The 17,513-nt window shown below is 30.2% G+C and overlaps 1 protein-coding gene across 1 annotated transcript in view; it reads right to left on the reverse strand.

Annotated features, from left to right (window-relative positions):
* The window catches only part of LOC135950371 (uncharacterized), a 165,560-nt gene that overhangs the window by 84,905 nt on the left and 63,142 nt on the right, over positions 1-17,513 (reverse strand). The window contains exon 9 of the mRNA XM_065499918.1: positions 7,453-8,216. Coding sequence (XP_065355990.1) covers positions 7,453-8,216 — 764 coding nt within the window. The remainder of the gene's footprint in view (positions 1-7,452; positions 8,217-17,513) is intronic.

The following is a 17,513-nucleotide window of genomic DNA, read 5'->3' on the forward strand; positions in this document are numbered from 1 at the left end:
AACTTGAGTGCGAAATTAGCAGTTTGACCGCCTTCCAAATACGTATTGCTCCTGATGAAGCAAGAGCAATATCATTCTGCGTGCGTATCGTTGCCAAAATCAACGCGATCAAAAAAGTTTTTCCAGTTCCACCTGAAGTGTCCAAAAAAAATCCTCCAGTTACATTGGTCACATATTTCCAGATGTATTTGATAAGTGGGAGTGGACCATTTTTGTTTCTGTAAAAATCTTTTGTGGACTATTGCGAACTTTTAAGTTTAAGTTGAACTATGACGTATAATTGAAAAAAAAATTGTCATAATCAGTTCAGCCGTTCTTAACTGATGCAATTACCAACAAACGACATTTGATTTTTATTTATATAGAGATAGATAAAATATTTTTCTGATTCATGAGTAGGACCTAGTATGGGGACTATAGACAATTGTTTCCCGATTTTCGTCATAATTTACAGTACAATTTCGGAGTACTGGAAATTAATTTGTGCAAAATTTTATCAGGATTGCCGAATTTACGACTGAAAAAACTATATTTTGGGTAACATTTGTTTCGGGAATTGCTAAATCGTCTTGGAATCTTATGAGAACCCAGGTTATATATGATTTTTGGTGCTATAACCAATATTTTGATTTGTAAACTATTTTGATGGTGGGTATAAAAATTTAAAAATAAGAAAACCCTAATGTATACGTATGCATACTATACATAGGGATTATTTATTCCGTACATGTTTTTTGTATTAAAACTCCAATTTTGTAAATTATTTTTTATTTATTTTACAATACAATTACTTTACTATCAAACGAAAACAAAAATCTACGAGTACAAAGTGAAAAATTAAAATATTTCAATAATGTTTAAAAAAATGCGGTACATACTTTTTTTAAGTATTAGGGTCAAGTATTAAAAAATTCTTGTTTTATTTTTAAGTTATGTAAATCCTTGTAATAAAAAATATTTATTGGTTGCAATTAAAATTTAATAGCGTAATTTTAGATTTTCTGTTTTTTCCTTACCGTAAAATAAATTTTTATTAAAAGAATGGTTTTTTATTGCGATTTATTTATTCAATATTTATTGAATATGGCTGCATGCACAAATTAATTGTTTTTATATAGCAGATTACGAATGTTGTGTTTCGAAATGATCAAAATTTAAAATGTTAAGAGATATGAGAAATCATGGCTTACTACTAAACATAAACATGGACAGTAATAGGAGTTATTTAATGTTTATTTTAAAATAATAAACTTTTTGTTTCAATTTATAATTGAAATATTTTTTATGCTACGAAATTTTAAATAATAGTCAACTTTATGGATTTAAATTCACTTTAAGGCTTTTGTGGTTAGGGTGAAAGTATTTATTCCATATGATTTCTACAAATACTTATTATTTTGTGTTTTTTTTTTTGCACAAAAAATAAAAATCTATTTTAAAAGCTCTATTGTACATAATCCTACAATATGTTTTGCATTTAATTTAACAAATTCTATCTATTTGATTTTTATTTTGAATGTACAGGATAAACATTAAAAGTTACACATGGGAAAAGTGCACTTTTAACATTTGAAAATTTATATTAAACCGATGAAATTCATGACACCGCATTTTAAGCAATTTATTGAAAAGAATACAAATTTGTTGGCTTAATTTGCAAAATACGTGTTGACACCATGTTAGAAACAATTTAAACAATTTGAATATGGTTTAAAGTTTATCATTTTTGGTGCCCTCAAAAATCAGCAAATTTTTTGAAACGGAAATGTTAAATATTTAGTTTTTTTCTTTTTTCAAAACAAATGTGCATTCGAACGTATTTTAGGGGCATGTTTGGCATGACTGTGGCTTTAAATCAATAACATATTTTTCTATTTATTTAACAATTATTTTGTGTAGAGTACACGACTATTAGAAAAATATTTACTTATTTTATTTTAATACAGCAAATATAATTATGGTTTGTTTAATTAAGAGAATTGTAGCAATTTAATTTATATGTACATTTATTTGTTAACCATGTTGTTTTTAATGTTTATTTTATTGGAAATTGGGGGAAAATAAACTAGTATGGGAATAATTTTAAATTGATTGGTTTTTGACTATAAAATGCGAAACATAAATTTTGTTATAACACTTTAGTTTGGTAACACGTGTGAATATCTATAGTGTGATATGTTTTAATGAGAACATATAAACATTATAAATATTTCCATCAGAAGAAACTTCTATCTAACAACAGAACGAGCTGTTATTAACAATGTTTATAAGTATGACAACATTAACTGTTAAGTCTGCTAACATGAACGTTAAAGCTAAAAGCTCCAGGTAATAATTGTGGAAATAGAACATTCTAGTTTTGTCCGTTAGATAATTCATGAAACTACTAGAATATGGCACTGTGTACATAAATAGTAATAGCGAGTTGCAGAACAGTCAGTATATTATGCCTCCTCTATAGGCATTTCATTCAAATTGGGCTATTCGTTTAGAAGTTACAGATTTTTTTCAGTTCCCCCACTGTGCACGGTAACCAACCAACTACAAAAATTTGTTTATTTCATATAAACTAAAAATGTGACTATGGAAAATATAGCTAAAATCAAATGTCAAATCCAACTGCAGAGCGCTTTCAGATGAATTCTCACAATTATAATAAAGAAAATGTAAATTCATATTGTTACGTTTTAACCTTTTCAAAACGTTGGTTTATTTCCTTTAAATATTGCAAATAAAAGCCGTTTAGTAGTTTAAAAATTGTAACAACTCTTAATTTATTTAAAATGTACCACAACAGAATTAAATAGTCGCTCAATGTTTTTTTATACACGTTTATAAATTCGCAGAAATACAGACGCACTTTATAATGTACACGAATTCACTTGAAAAACATAGCACTCAGTTGATGTTTATTCGAAAAGCGTCTCTGATAAACTCACTAACTACTGCAACCTCAGCAACCACTATTTATAACACTGCCATCTGCACTCTAGATTTCTCTTTAACTGTCTAGAGGTTTCTAATACATAGGCCATCTGTGGTGTACTTTCTACAATGTTCTTTAACTGAATATTCGAATTCGAATATACGGTCGCAGCAAACAGCGTTGCCAACTTACGATCAATGGTCAACTGAAAGCTTTTATTCAATGATATGTTACAGTTTGCTATTACAGCACTGTTATTTGAAAGCATTAGGCTACTTTTATATTTGAATTCAAGTACAATTTCGTAACGATATATTAAAGTATATAAATATTTCTGTTGTCCTTACCTTTAAGTTTGCCATGTTATATTGTGCATATGTACTTATATTTACTAACTAATGCACAAAACCACTCATATTAAGAAAATTGTATTAGCCTTATTTTAAATTAAATATGTGGTTATTTTTTGCCTTATTAAGATAAAACCACATTTTCTAATTTATAAACATTTATCAATAATAATTTATGCAAATTTAGGTCTACTCACACATGCATTCATAGATTTGCTTGTATTTATACTGTTTATATTTATATTAAATCTTATCACGGCAATTAAATTATTAGAAAATTATGATAAATAAATTATGATTTTTTGGTTTGTGGCCTCAGGTTACTAATTATGATTTAAAGTTATTTGATTGTATAATATAGAAGCCACATTTAATAAATGTTTGTTGAAATATTACTGAATGCATGTTGGGAGGAAATAAACATTTTCGACAAGGCATCATATCTTTCCCGTTCAAAAATTTGTTAAGACTTTGTACACAGGTTCTTCATGCTAGTACAAAATTAGTTTTTGGTCCGAAATTTGTAACTCTCTTAGGTTTGTCTTTCATAGAGGTATTTTTCAAATTTTATATAAGAGTGGTATAAGGTCGCTCAATTTCAATTGTATATAACTTTTTAACTGCTTTAAGGTCCATATTTGATGAATTTCATTGAAACAAGACTTTTATGTGGACCTTTTATGGCCGTTATGGCGAATTATGGACCGATATTTAAAAAATCATTTGGTATGATTATTGGATACAAATTACATATCTGCGGTTGAAATTTATGAGCACTTTTGATTTTGGGAAGTCTAACTTGCATGGGAGCTATGGTCAAATATGGACCGAAATGATTTTTAAATAGCATTAGTTTTAAATACAAATTACTGACTTGTGTAAATATTTTTAGATATTTGTGTAGGTTAATGTGATTTTCGGAAGTTCTCCTTCTATGGAAGCTAAAACCAATTTTCATAGAATTCGGTACAGAGATTTTTGTATGCACGGGTATAATTTGGGTTGAAAATATTTGTAAGATATTATTTAAATGCAAATAAAAGCGATCAGTAGTTTAAAATCAGTAACAACACTTTATTTAAACTTGCACAACAATTTATACACACTTTAAAACTCTCTTTCTAATGTTCCAAAATACACTGCTAATACAGTTGATGTTAATTCTAACAGCGCTTACGGTAAACTGACTACAACTTGCCGTTACTACTTATATACACAGTGCCATCTTCTAGAAGTATCATGAATCAACTAACGGACAAAACTAGAATGCTCTATTTTTAGAGTTGGCAACTGTGCTGATAAGTAGAAGTATCCACATATGAAAATTTATACAAAAGATGCTGTATGTTGAATCCCGACGTTAAGCCGTTAAATTCAAATTGATAGTGCAATTTCGTATCAATATTTATACAAAATATGTGAAAATTATAATCAAAAAAGATGGTGTACTCATAAGATTCTTTAATGATCAAGCAATGACCGTCCGTCTTTTTGTTGAAAACACGAAAGGGCCCAGTTGTCTGAAATTTTCCACAAATAGTCTCTGTTGATAAGGTTTGTTTGATATTGAAAATGGACATACAAATATTCCTCGGAATACTGTTTGAGTAAGCGGCAATGCTAATAAAATGTTGCACACATTAGTTCTAAGTACTCTAAAATTACAGTGTGAAGTAGGCGAAAACATTTGTCCGTAGTCCCCATACAAGGTACCTCTCAGTAAATGAATTGAACATTCCCAATTGTCTTAAATTAATTCACAGTGGCTCCATCGCATAATCGGACAAGATATTGTATGTCGTAAATGTGCGCTAAACATAAAAATATTGCATAAAAATTAATTTTTTTTCGTAGAGTGCCGGAGTAGGCAATTTGTTTTTCTCACCATTTTAAACCCTTTTAAAACAAAATTTAAAGCAAAGAGCTAACAAGTGGGTATCGAAAACAACTTTGTTTTTTTCAAGACAATGATCTCGAGCCTACATCAGGTGTTTCAAAGCTTTGGTTGATCCATAACTGTCACAAACATATAGAGACGCCTGCTCAGATCCCAGACTTTAATGTAATTGAGCATCTTTGGTAGGAATTAGCTAGGAGAGTGAATCAAATAAAATTCAACATGTTAGTTCAGCTAGAAGTGTCCTTACTTGAAGCATAAACTTCAACAGAGCCGGAAGTGTGCCAAAACTTAGTAAAATCGATTATAAAGCGATTACAGGCCATTCCAGACAACAAAGAATATGCAACTAAATATTGATCACACACTTTGGAATACCTATTTTACTTTGTCCGATTATGTGTTGAGCGCTAGAAATTGAGTTCTTTAGGTTTTTCTGCAAAAATTTACAGTTCCAATTATTTTTATTATTTTTTTAGCTATTTAAGTATGTGGAGTGTAAATAGAAGCGAAAAAATCTATTTTATGGTATATTGCATTGATGTTTAGAGCACATTTAGATCAGTCAAAATCTTGGCGGATTATGTGATGAATTCGATATAGAAATATTTTCTTGTCAATAAATAATTTATATACATATAATGATATTAACATAAATTGCGACATAAGTCATTTAAAGTTTTAAGAAACTAATCACTATCAAATTCTGTATAGTTCGGACCATAAATTATTCAATTCCCCATAGGAGGCCAAAACTACATAGTGATGGTGGATATACAAGATTCTGCACAGACGAATATTTGTTTTTTTAGGTTGTCCTACATTTTGGTCCATAACGCTTTTCAATACCAAACTGCTTAGGATAAACTTTTTTCTTGAAATCCTGCTAAGTTTGTTTGTGTATTTTGAACGTGAGAGTGTTTTACACAAACGGCGAATGGAAGGACATGGCTAATTTGAAGGACATGGCTAAATTTACTTCATAAGGATCAAAAATATATATACTTAGCTATGTCTTAGATGAATATTTCTCAATGTGACATACGGATTGACAAACTTATATATACCATCTATAACCACTTATGGTTGTGGAGATCAAAAATATGGTTCTGAAAAAATGTATTAGAAAATATATATAGTTTACAAAAGTAACCTTTATCTTATAACATCCGTAGAAAACCATTTCCAATTAGAGGCACGTTTTTCGTAATAATATGAACTATATGAATTTCGAGGTATCCTAGATGTCCCATACTAATTGTCCTCATACTGATAACTCTTTTTTGGGATTTATATAAAACTAAATTTATTAAAATTGGACAATTAGTTCAACAAATATACAAGAAAATGTAAATGCATTTCTTCAAATTTATCCCTAAATTTATATTATCTCGAGAACTCTCCAAGAACCCATTTTGTTTTTAATTGTGCAATGGATCATATTTTTGTAAAATCTTTGGAAAATGGATGATAGATTTTTGGAGATAAAGGTTCAAAAATAAATTTTTTTTAATCGAAGTTTTTCGTTCCTATAAAATCACAGAACTGAGAAGTTCTCAGCCATTTGTGGGTCGAATTTCTCGATTGTAAATGACAATAGAGCCGGGACTATACCCGATATATTGATGTATCAGTTCGGAAAATTGATTTCAACATACAGACATATATACTCCATTATCCATAACAATTTATAGGGTCGTAAACGAAAAAGGTTGAATAGCATATGGAACGTCAAGTTTATATGTATATACCCTTGCTACTCAATATGAACAGAATTCAAATTTTTGGTGTAACATAGTGTAATATTTAGATACTTATATTTATGTTTGTATATAAGATTTTCCCGCAGCAAAATTATGCTCATTTTCCTTGTCGATAATATCAATCATCAAAAAAATTATCATGTTTTATTAATGTTTAACAAAATCACTTAAAATTTAATTATGTAATTTCAATAACTTTATTATAAGTAGGTGTTGTTAAACATTATCCATATCATTAGCTAGATACTTTTCAACATCAATCGTTGTCATTTTAATTAAAAATCTTTACTCTTTACCGTACTTTGTATGTACAACAAACAGCACTTTTGAGAAAACCATATGCTATGAGATTATTTATGTTGATGTTTGTTTTTAAAGGTGGTTCCCATCCTCCCCTACACCATAGAACTGGGTTGTTTTCAATGCAAACACGGTTAGTAGTTAGTACTTATTATCATCATTATCACTTCTCACAATTTTGGTTTTTAGCTTAAGTATACAAAATGATTCACTTACCGCTGCAAACAGTCTTCACGTCCTGCCAGTGCTAATTTAACAATATCCGCAAACACCGGAATTACAACCCAATCATTAGGTTTGTTGGCGGATGCAGAAGCCTTTGCTGTTGTTGGTGTTGCTGCTGCAGCATGCGCTGTTGTTGATGATTGTAGTGGTATGACGGTAAAAGAATTTAATGCATTTGCTGAGGTCGTCTGTAGATGGGCGATGGGAGATGTGTTGGCTGTTGTTAGGTTTAGAGGTTTCTGGGTAACATCTTCTGTTGTTTGTGGCAGTAGTAGCAGTGGTGGTGGTGGTTGAGGTTGAGGTTGAGGCAGTGTTGGCGATGATGATGGTGTTGATGCTGTTATTGCCCCCTTTATTATTGATGAACCGTATGATGGTGATGTTGTTATAGCTGTTGCTATTGCCGTGCCCGATTCTTCATGAGAAACCGCACTTAACACTGTTGAGGATGTTTCCGTTTCGACTTCCACTTCCGCTGTCGTTGTTGTTGTGGTTGTCGTTGTTGTATCTGTTAATGCTGTTACGTTTGTTGCCGTTGATGATGATGTCGATAATATAAGTTGGTTTGCTAATGTTAAATGTATATCAGTCTTTTGTTGTAGCATTTGCTGCTGTTGCCTCTGCTGTTCGTGTAGTTGTTGTTGATGATGATTCTCATTTAAGACGATTGCCTGTTTATGCCACAAATTTCCATGGCCTTCGGCATGACGTTGCATACAATCCAATTGCTGACATGTCACTTGTAATTTACTCCACTGTACATGTATTTATTAAAATGTCATTAGCATGCAAAAGAGAGATGTGAAATATTGAAAACAAGCATTAAATTAAATTGCGTAAAATCACATTATGAAATTGAATATTTTCTAAATGTTTTGTTTAGGCATTGTGTGTTGGCAAATTCTGTTTTTGGTATGAAATATGTGATAGTGATTAAATATTGGTTTGTGTTATTTAAAGTTTTGAGTTTAGGTCAAATTAGTAATATTTTCCAAAAAAATTAAATGTTGAAAATAAAATCGGATTAAAGAAAATTATGAATGTTCAAGTACTTTTCTGAGGGGAACCTTGTATGGGGACTATACCTTATAGAAGAAAATCTGAGTACTTCAACTGTGAAAATTTGATCAGAATTACCACCCATTTTCAATAACAAACAAACCTATCAACAGAGAGTATTTGTTTCAGGCAGCTAGCTCATTTCGGACCGACGCACAGTGGCGCGCGTAGAATAAGTGAGTTTGCAAAAATCAAAAAATTCATGTGCCCCTAAAAAATATTGAATAAACCTATTTTACAGTAATTGTCCAGCGATTTAAAATATGCTACTCTTATTACAATCAGATTTTTTGTTGAGAAGATATAGCCCATCAAAGTAGACCCTTAAAAATATTGAATAAACCTATTTTACAGCAAATTTTCCTGTAGAAGATATAACCCTTCAAAGTTGACTGATGATCAGTTTTCAAAAAACAGACCATTTTTATGTAATTTGGTCCGCTTTCAGATAAAATATATAGAAAACTATGTAACGGATTGTCATTATTTTTTATCCTATTGATAGATCTATTTACTGGGAAAAGAATAAAAAAGAATTGTACTGTTTGCTTTGTATTTGTCCAGGTAAATCGATATTTACCATTCCATATCCATTTTTTCAATATTTCTCAATTTTGAAGGTGATGAGATGAAGAGCTACGGGAATAGGAATCTGGCTTGGAATTATTTAATACTCCCAGAGTCCGTAAAAAACAAAATAATTTATTTATTTTGTTTTCTCGAGAACGTTTTGCAAACCCCAATAGGAAATGAAAATAGAAAATATATAAAAAGACAAAGTATTAGGATTCAAGACGAATATTTTCTTTATTTGGAGAAGTGCTGGTTTACCTCTTAATTTGACTGTTGAACAGGAATAGGCAGAATTTTAGTTAGGAGAACCAACGGAAACATCATTTAGACATTTTGACCATTTTGACAGTTTAGTTTAGGCCTTATTTGATACAAGGACAAATATATTTACGTTGCATACAGCTACCATATATGTTGAAAACATAAAAGAAAACTTGGCTCATCACTGTTATTAATACCAAAAGGCTAGACAAGACATTTTGGCATACAAAAACTATCAATTTCTATATTTGCCATATTTTTAAAATGCAAAAATGTCCAGCTGCCCGTTTTGCCCCGTTTTTTAGCTAGAGGTAAAATTTTGAAAAATGACATGAACGTGAAAAACCAACCAATTTTTTTTTTTAAATTTTTTTTTTTTAATTTTTTCTGGAATATTTTTAAAACATAAAAGCTTTTATAAAGAACAATAAAAAAATTTTAAAAAATATTTGATTTGACTTCCCATAAATTTAAACTTTGCTAACCCATAAGTAGGCACATGTAAAGCGTATAACCATTTTCAAACACTCATTTCATAGGCTGATCCATTTTTTGATTATCTCATTTGGTTCAAAAGTTATGATTTTTGCAACGAAAAAACTCAAATGAAGCCACTGTGCGATCGTCTTAGAATCTTATGAGGGCCCATGTTATATATGGATCTGAGTCAAGTAGATGAAAGCATCGACTTGTCGCAGCATTTTTTGATGTTGAGGATAAACGTAACTACACCCGAAATAAAACCAGATTTTATTACACCGTAGTTAGTTTATATTAAGAATAAATTCGGATTATAAATTAATTTTTAGTTGATTTTGTTTCTAATTAATTCAGAAACACCTCATTTTGGACTTTCATTAAGATATTTTGCAACCAAATTATATCCAAAATGAAATGCTTTGAAACCAAGCTGCAGTATTAAACTCCATCTTTTTCTTAAACTTTATGGTTTATCTGATTTTTTATTAAACTACCTTTGACTTATGTACTCTACTAGTAGACTACATGAAGTCGTTTCAATAATATACAAATATGTTGGTAAATTTACAATACTTTATTAAATTGGCTCTTAAGCGGCACATATGCACTTTATTTTTAACATATAACTTAACAAATTTATAACTGTTAACTATTTTTATATTTACAACCCCTTTTTTAAAAAGAATATGCCCTTTAACTGGCAGCAACTTTATTTTTAAAAATAAATAACGTAATTAACATCACTCATACGTATAAATTTGTTTGCATATCCATATTTCTTAACCCCATTATGAATACACAAAAGGCAACCATGTCATTTTGACTTCAATCAAATTGTGTTTGTCTTTTTGATACCATTCAGTTAATTTTTTTTTCTGATTCCAACGTCTTAACACCATATTTTTGTGATTGACATTTATGAAAAGAAAGGTTCCTTTCAGAAAGAAGAAAAAATAAGAAACTTACCAGCAGAGTATGATACAAAAGATATGAGATAAATATAAGCGAAAAGAGACTGATACAGAAGACGACATTGATGCTCATTGTGTTATAACAATGATGATTTCATCATCACAATCATCTTTTCTATCATCTTTAACGCCCTCATGCAATTTATTCGTCCCTGTGCTGGAGTAAAATAATATATAGTATATATATCATATTTTCTTTTGTTTTTAGGGAAAATGTGTGTTGTGAAAAGAAGAAATTGTTATTTATTAAATCGTTTATTTATTAAGGCGTCTACATATTTTTTCCTATAACATATATTTTTTGTGTGTTTTGCTTAAAAATGTATATTTTTTATATTTATTTGCAAACTATAAAGTTTTGGTCATGATATAGGGAAACTTCAAATACCAAATATACTAACTCTGTAAATTATAACTCTGTATAAATATGATATCTTCTCTACTAAATTATAATTTTTATTTTTTATACCCTACATTAATTTAAATAATAGCCCCACAGCCAACTTAAAGTACACTAATCGGTTAAAAATTTACCAGAATAAATCCAGTCTAAAACTAATTAACAATTAGTGGATAGAATACATATACATCCCTTAAGTATATTATGCTCCATAGTGTGGATCGGTTAAAAATAAATTTTTGTAGCCTTGCAAATTAATTTTTTAATTTTTTAACCAATTTGTTTTCTGTATAAAAAATCCGTTCAAAATTAGTTGTTGACGAGTTTTCTATATAGAAAAGAAAAGTAGTTGGACGAGTTTTCTGTATAGAAAAGAAAAGTTGTTGGACGAGTTTTCTATACAGAAAAGAAAAGTTGTTGAACGAGTTTTCTATATAGAAAAGTTATTGTCTTTTGTTGTCAGACAAGTTTTCTATAGAAAACTTAGTTGTCAGACTAGTTTTCTATAGAAAACTTTGTTGTCAGACGAGTTTTCTATAGAAAACTTTGTTGTCAGGCGAGTTTTCTATAGAAAACTTTGTCGTCAGACGAGTTTTCTATAGAAAACTTTGTCGTCAGACGAGTTTTCTATAGAAAACTTTGTCTTCAGACGAGTTTTCTATAGAAAACTTTGTCGTCAGACGAGTTTTCTATAGAAAACTTTGTCGTCAGACGAGTTTTCTATAGAAAACTTTGTCGTCAGACGAGTTTTCTATAGAAAACTTTGTCGTCAGACGAGTTTTCTATAGAAAACTTTGTCGTCAGACGAGTTTTCTATAGAAAACTTTGTCGTCAGACGAGTTTTCTATAGAAAACTTTGTCGTCAGACGAGTTTTCTATAGAAAACTTTGTCGTCAGACGAGTTTTCTATAGAAAACTTTGTCGTCAGACGAGTTTTCTATAGAAAACTTTGTCGTCAGACGAGTTTTCTATAGAAAACTTTGTCGTCAGACGAGTTTTCTATAGAAAACTTTGTCGTCAGACGAGTTTTCTATAGAAAACTTTGTCGTCAGACGAGTTTTCTATAGAAAACTTTGTCGTCAGACGAGTTTTCTATAGAAAACTTTGTCGTCAGACGAGTTTTCTATAGAAAACTTTGTCGTCAGATGAGTTTTCTATAGAAAACTTTGTCGTCAGACGAGTTTTCTATAGAAAACTTTGTCGTCAGACGAGTTTTCTATAGAAAACTTTGTCGTCAGACGAGTTTTCTATAGAAAACTTTGTCGTCAGACGAGTTTTCTATAGAAAACTTTGTCGTCAGACGAGTTTTCTATAGAAAACTTTGTCGTCAGACGAGTTTTCTATAGAAAACTTTGTCGTCAGACGAGTTTTCTATAGAAAACTTTGTCGTCAGACGAGTTTTCTATAGAAAACTTTGTCGTCAGACGAGTTTTCTATAGAAAACTTTGTCGTCAGACGAGTTTTCTATAGAAAACTTTGTCGTCAGACGAGTTTTCTATAGAAAACTTTGTCGTCAGACGAGTTTTCTATAGAAAACTTTGTCGTCAGACGAGTTTTCTATAGAAAACTTTGTCGTCAGACGAGTTTTCTATAGAAAACTTTGTCGTCAGACGAGTTTTCTATAGAAAACTTTGTCGTCAGACGAGTTTTCTATAGAAAACTTTGTCGTCAGACGAGTTTTCTATAGAAAACTTTGTCGTCAGACGAGTTTTCTATAGAAAACTTTGTCGTCAGACGAGTTTTCTATAGAAAACTTTGTCGTCAGACGAGTTTTCTATAGAAAACTTTGTCGTCAGACGAGTTTTCTATAGAAAACTTTGTCGTCAGACGAGTTTTCTATAGAAAACTTTGTCGTCAGACGAGTTTTCTATAGAAAACTTTGTCGTCAGACGAGTTTTCTATAGAAAACTTTGTTGTCAGACGAATTTTCTATAGGAAAGTTGTATGACGAGTTTTTTATAGAAAAGTTGTATGACGAGTTTTCTATAGAAAAGTTGTCTGACGAGATTTCTATAGAAAAGTTGTCTGACGAGATTTCTATAGAAATATTGTCTGACGAGATTTCTATAAAAATATTGTCTGACGAGATTTCTATAGAAATATTGTCTGACGAGATTTCTATAGAAATATTGTCTGACGAGATTTCTATAGAAATATTGTCTGACGAGATTTCTATAGAAATATTGTCTGACAAGATTTCTATAAAAATATTGTCTGACGAGATTTCTATAGAAATATTGTCTGACGAGATTTCTATAGAAATATTGTCTGACGAGATTTCTATAGAAATATTGTCTGTCGAGATTTCTATAGAAATATTGTGTGACGAGATTTCTATAGAAATATTGTCTGACGAGATTTCTATAGAAATATTGTGTGACGAGATTTCTATAGAAATATTGTCTGACGAGATTTCTATAGAAATATTGTCTGACGAGATTTCTATAGAAATATTGTCTGACGAGATTTCTATAGAAATATTGTCTGACGAGATTTCTATAGAAATATTTTCTGACGAGATTTCTATAGAAATGTTGTCTGACTAGTTTTATATTGGAAAGTTGTCTGACTAGTTTTCTATTGGAAAGTTGTCAGACAACTTTTCTATTCTAATTTTTTGTTTATAAATCTAAATTTTCATAAAAAGTAGACTTATAACGTTTTCTAACTAATCTAACTATTGTTATATAATATTAATGTACATGAATTGTTCTTTTATATATCTCATTTTTATTCACATTTCAAGGTTAAACATTTATGCTGCCACATAATGTACAAAAATCGTTTGTAATCGTGTACAAATCAATTTGAATTCAAAAGATTATTTATGATAGTTAATAACCTCATCAGCACATTTATTTAAATAACAGTGACATATGAATCAAAATTGATTAATGATATTTATTACCACTATCTTTTAAATAATTATATTTGTAGAGAAGTGGGAATTAAAGCGACTGTTACTTAAAAAACTATTTTTTAAAAGTCATCATTATAAGATATTTTATGAATTTGCTTTTAAATAACTCTTAAATAAAACTTGTGTTTCAAAAATTTATGTAAGACTTTGTAGTTTTATTTCTGGTTGGTTTAATTTTTTTTTTGTAAATATTCCATTTGTGATCTCTTTTACGTTTCTGAAGATAACACCTTAAAACCTTAATTGTGTACATTTATGATACTTGAGACTTTATTTTAATGGCAAACCATGCAGTAAACTCGTAAATACAAATAACTAAATTGTAACACATACTTGTGTAGTGGAGGTTGTAGTGAATGCACTTGCACATAGATACATATCGAGCCATAACAGCTAAAGTGTCTTAACTTACAATATATTAGATTTACATTTTTTAATGCAAATTGATTATTTATGTTTCCATAGGTAGCAAGTATCCTTACAATTTTATAGCAATACAAATTCTAGCTTAGGTGCACCTTATTCAATTAAAAGATGTAAACAAACACAAGAAAAGCTTTTCCTGTAATGTTTGATGTTATGCACTTAAGATATTTTCGCGGTTATGGCTCGATATGTTTGAGTTCTTTTACCAACAGTTTCCGTTACAAATGAAACACAGCTTTCAACATTTTGTTTCTCATGACTTTGCTGCTGCTGATGATGTAATGTAATACAATATTTTTCCATGTCTTCTATTTTCACTTGTAATTTCATCATGTTTTACGTTTGTTTTCAGTACTTCCATTACGAATTTTATTCTGTTTGTTTTTCATTTTCTTTTTTTATATCTTTGTATGTCTTCATCATGTTTTTATTGATGCACTTTACACAAATGATTTTATGACCGGATATTTGCCAAGCTGCTGTTTAAATATACTATTTTTAGTAGTAGTTTTTTGTTTGTTTGCATGCAAACAAAAGAATTTTCTGATGTTTGCAAAAATGCTCAGAGATATTAAATACTTCGTTTTTTTTGTTTCTTTACTACCAACTGATTTTAAGGCTGCTGTACATTGTCACCTACATTATCATAAATTCTCATTACCTTTGTGTCTATCTTTAGTTTTTCAATACCTACGTTGTAGAGTTATTTACATAGTGAGATAGTTCATAAAATTTACTATTTGCAGCTCAATCTATTGATGTATGAAAAGTTATTTTTATTACATTTAAGGAAGATTATTCCAATGAGGACTTCCGAAATTTGACAGTTGATATCGGCCATATTAATGAAGCTATATCTGTCAAATTGGCTGTCATTTACTCAGTGTGATCTAAAATTAACAATGGACGTATTCTGTTCAGACAATTTGTCTTCTGTTCAGGCAATGATCCGCGCGCTTCACCCATTTTACGCGGTGAGGCCCAAAAAACAAAATTGTCGAATATGGGACAATATGGGACAATACCAATGCAAATGAGATGCAAGTGGACGTCCGGAAAAAGTGACTTTTTGGTGTGGATTTCTTTTTTTATTGGACCAGCACTCAGGGGATGACCCCTACTCATGCAAAGCATTATGTTGGAACTAGGAATTTGCCTATATTGAAATTGACAGGAAAGACTTCAGGAGGATGCTTATTCTACATACGGACAGTACGGCTAAATAACGAATTTTTCCGGTAATATGTTGTGCGATCCACTATCCAATCGACAACGAATTGAAGTGCCCTTGCCGAAGAGCGTGTGCTGTTTCTTCTTTCTGTCCTGTCGTTCGCGACCAAAGACATGTTGTTTCAAATTGTTAGAAGGAGAATAGGCCTTTCCACCCAAAATTTAAAATTTGTAATTGATTTAAACAATTGCTCCCCAACAATGACAACAGGTCTTCTGCATATGAAGTGTTAAAAGTAAAATCGACCCATCCATCCATTAACCAGTCATGTGACTAGTTTTATGCCAGTTCCCCTTCCTACAGATTTCAAAACTTTTGATACATCACTTTGTATTAAAATATAGTGAAGATTGAGCCATATATGAATTTGAAACAAGTTTTTGTTATTATTCATTATATCTATTTACTTAATATGCGACTTGTGTAATGTCTATTATGGATATCTTTTTAAGTATATGTATATTTTGCCTCTAGTGCTTACTGTATGTCATTTGTACGTTTGGCACATGACAATGTTAAGAATTCTGACCATACATAGTTCATACATGGATTTTTTAGTTCTAACTAACACGAGTACAAAACAATTTGCTGCTCAAAGGTCAGTGGTTTGTTTTATGAGTAGAAAAATGTGATACAGTTTGCTGTTATAGCTATGCACTCCCAAGCACTATATAGTTAGTGTTTCATTCTTTGTTGAAAACGAATGACTCTATTTATTAGATATACATAATTAACTTACACTTGGTGGCTTCTCTGGTCATGAATTCTAATGTGGCTCCCTTTTGGAATAAGTATTTTTAACTTTAAGCGCATAAATTGAGACAAGAGGATTTTGTTAATGAAATTATTTTTAATTAAACTATATTGTTATAAATTGCTTAAAATTGTTAGCAGAAATTTAACATAAACTCAATAATATCTATGTGCATAACTTAGTTCATGAGCTATAAACAAAACTATTTTCAAAACCAACGTATTCAAAATAACCAACATACGAACTTTCTATATATTGTAACACATTTTTTATTGATAAATACAAGCAGAGAAAAAATATAGTTATACATGTTTGGTATAACCATTTAAAAATGTTTACAATTTTTTTTAACAATATTATGGTCACTCTCATTATTTACATATATGATTGCGGTAACCACAGTATGTTTATATTACCATTCAAAAACATTTATTTTGATATATATCCCACTCACATCCCACTAAGCGAATAAAACCCTCTTAAAGGTATAAACCTAAGCTTTCTTTTGATAGATATCGAACTCGCACTACGCAACCAAATAGGTCTTCATAGAAAATATCTAAGCTTTCTTTTAAGAAAAACAGGGACCATTTTGAAAAAAAGTCAAAAAAGTTTTTGATTTCGGAAAAAAAATATTTTGTACTTTTTTTTTAAATATATTTTTTTTTTCGAAAAATTAAAGAAATAGCTATCTAAATTATTTGGGACACATTTTTCTAAAAACAATAGGTTATATACATAAGTTATATGGATGAGAAAAAACACATGTTTGGCCAAAATTTAAAATTTTTACCGCCTCTAACGCAGCGAGTTCTGAGTCTGAATTATTATCCAATAGGTCTAACATTGGTGCAATTTTCATCCCGATCGGAAGACATCGATTTTAAAAGTTGGTTCACTTGACATAAAATCCCCCATATATTTATTTATTTATCACAATCATATCGAGCCCTTAGCGCCAAACTATCGTAAGCGAC

This window comes from Calliphora vicina, chromosome 2 (genome assembly GCF_958450345.1).
Source record: "Calliphora vicina chromosome 2, idCalVici1.1, whole genome shotgun sequence".
NCBI classification, from domain to species: Eukaryota; Metazoa; Arthropoda; class Insecta; order Diptera; family Calliphoridae; genus Calliphora; species Calliphora vicina.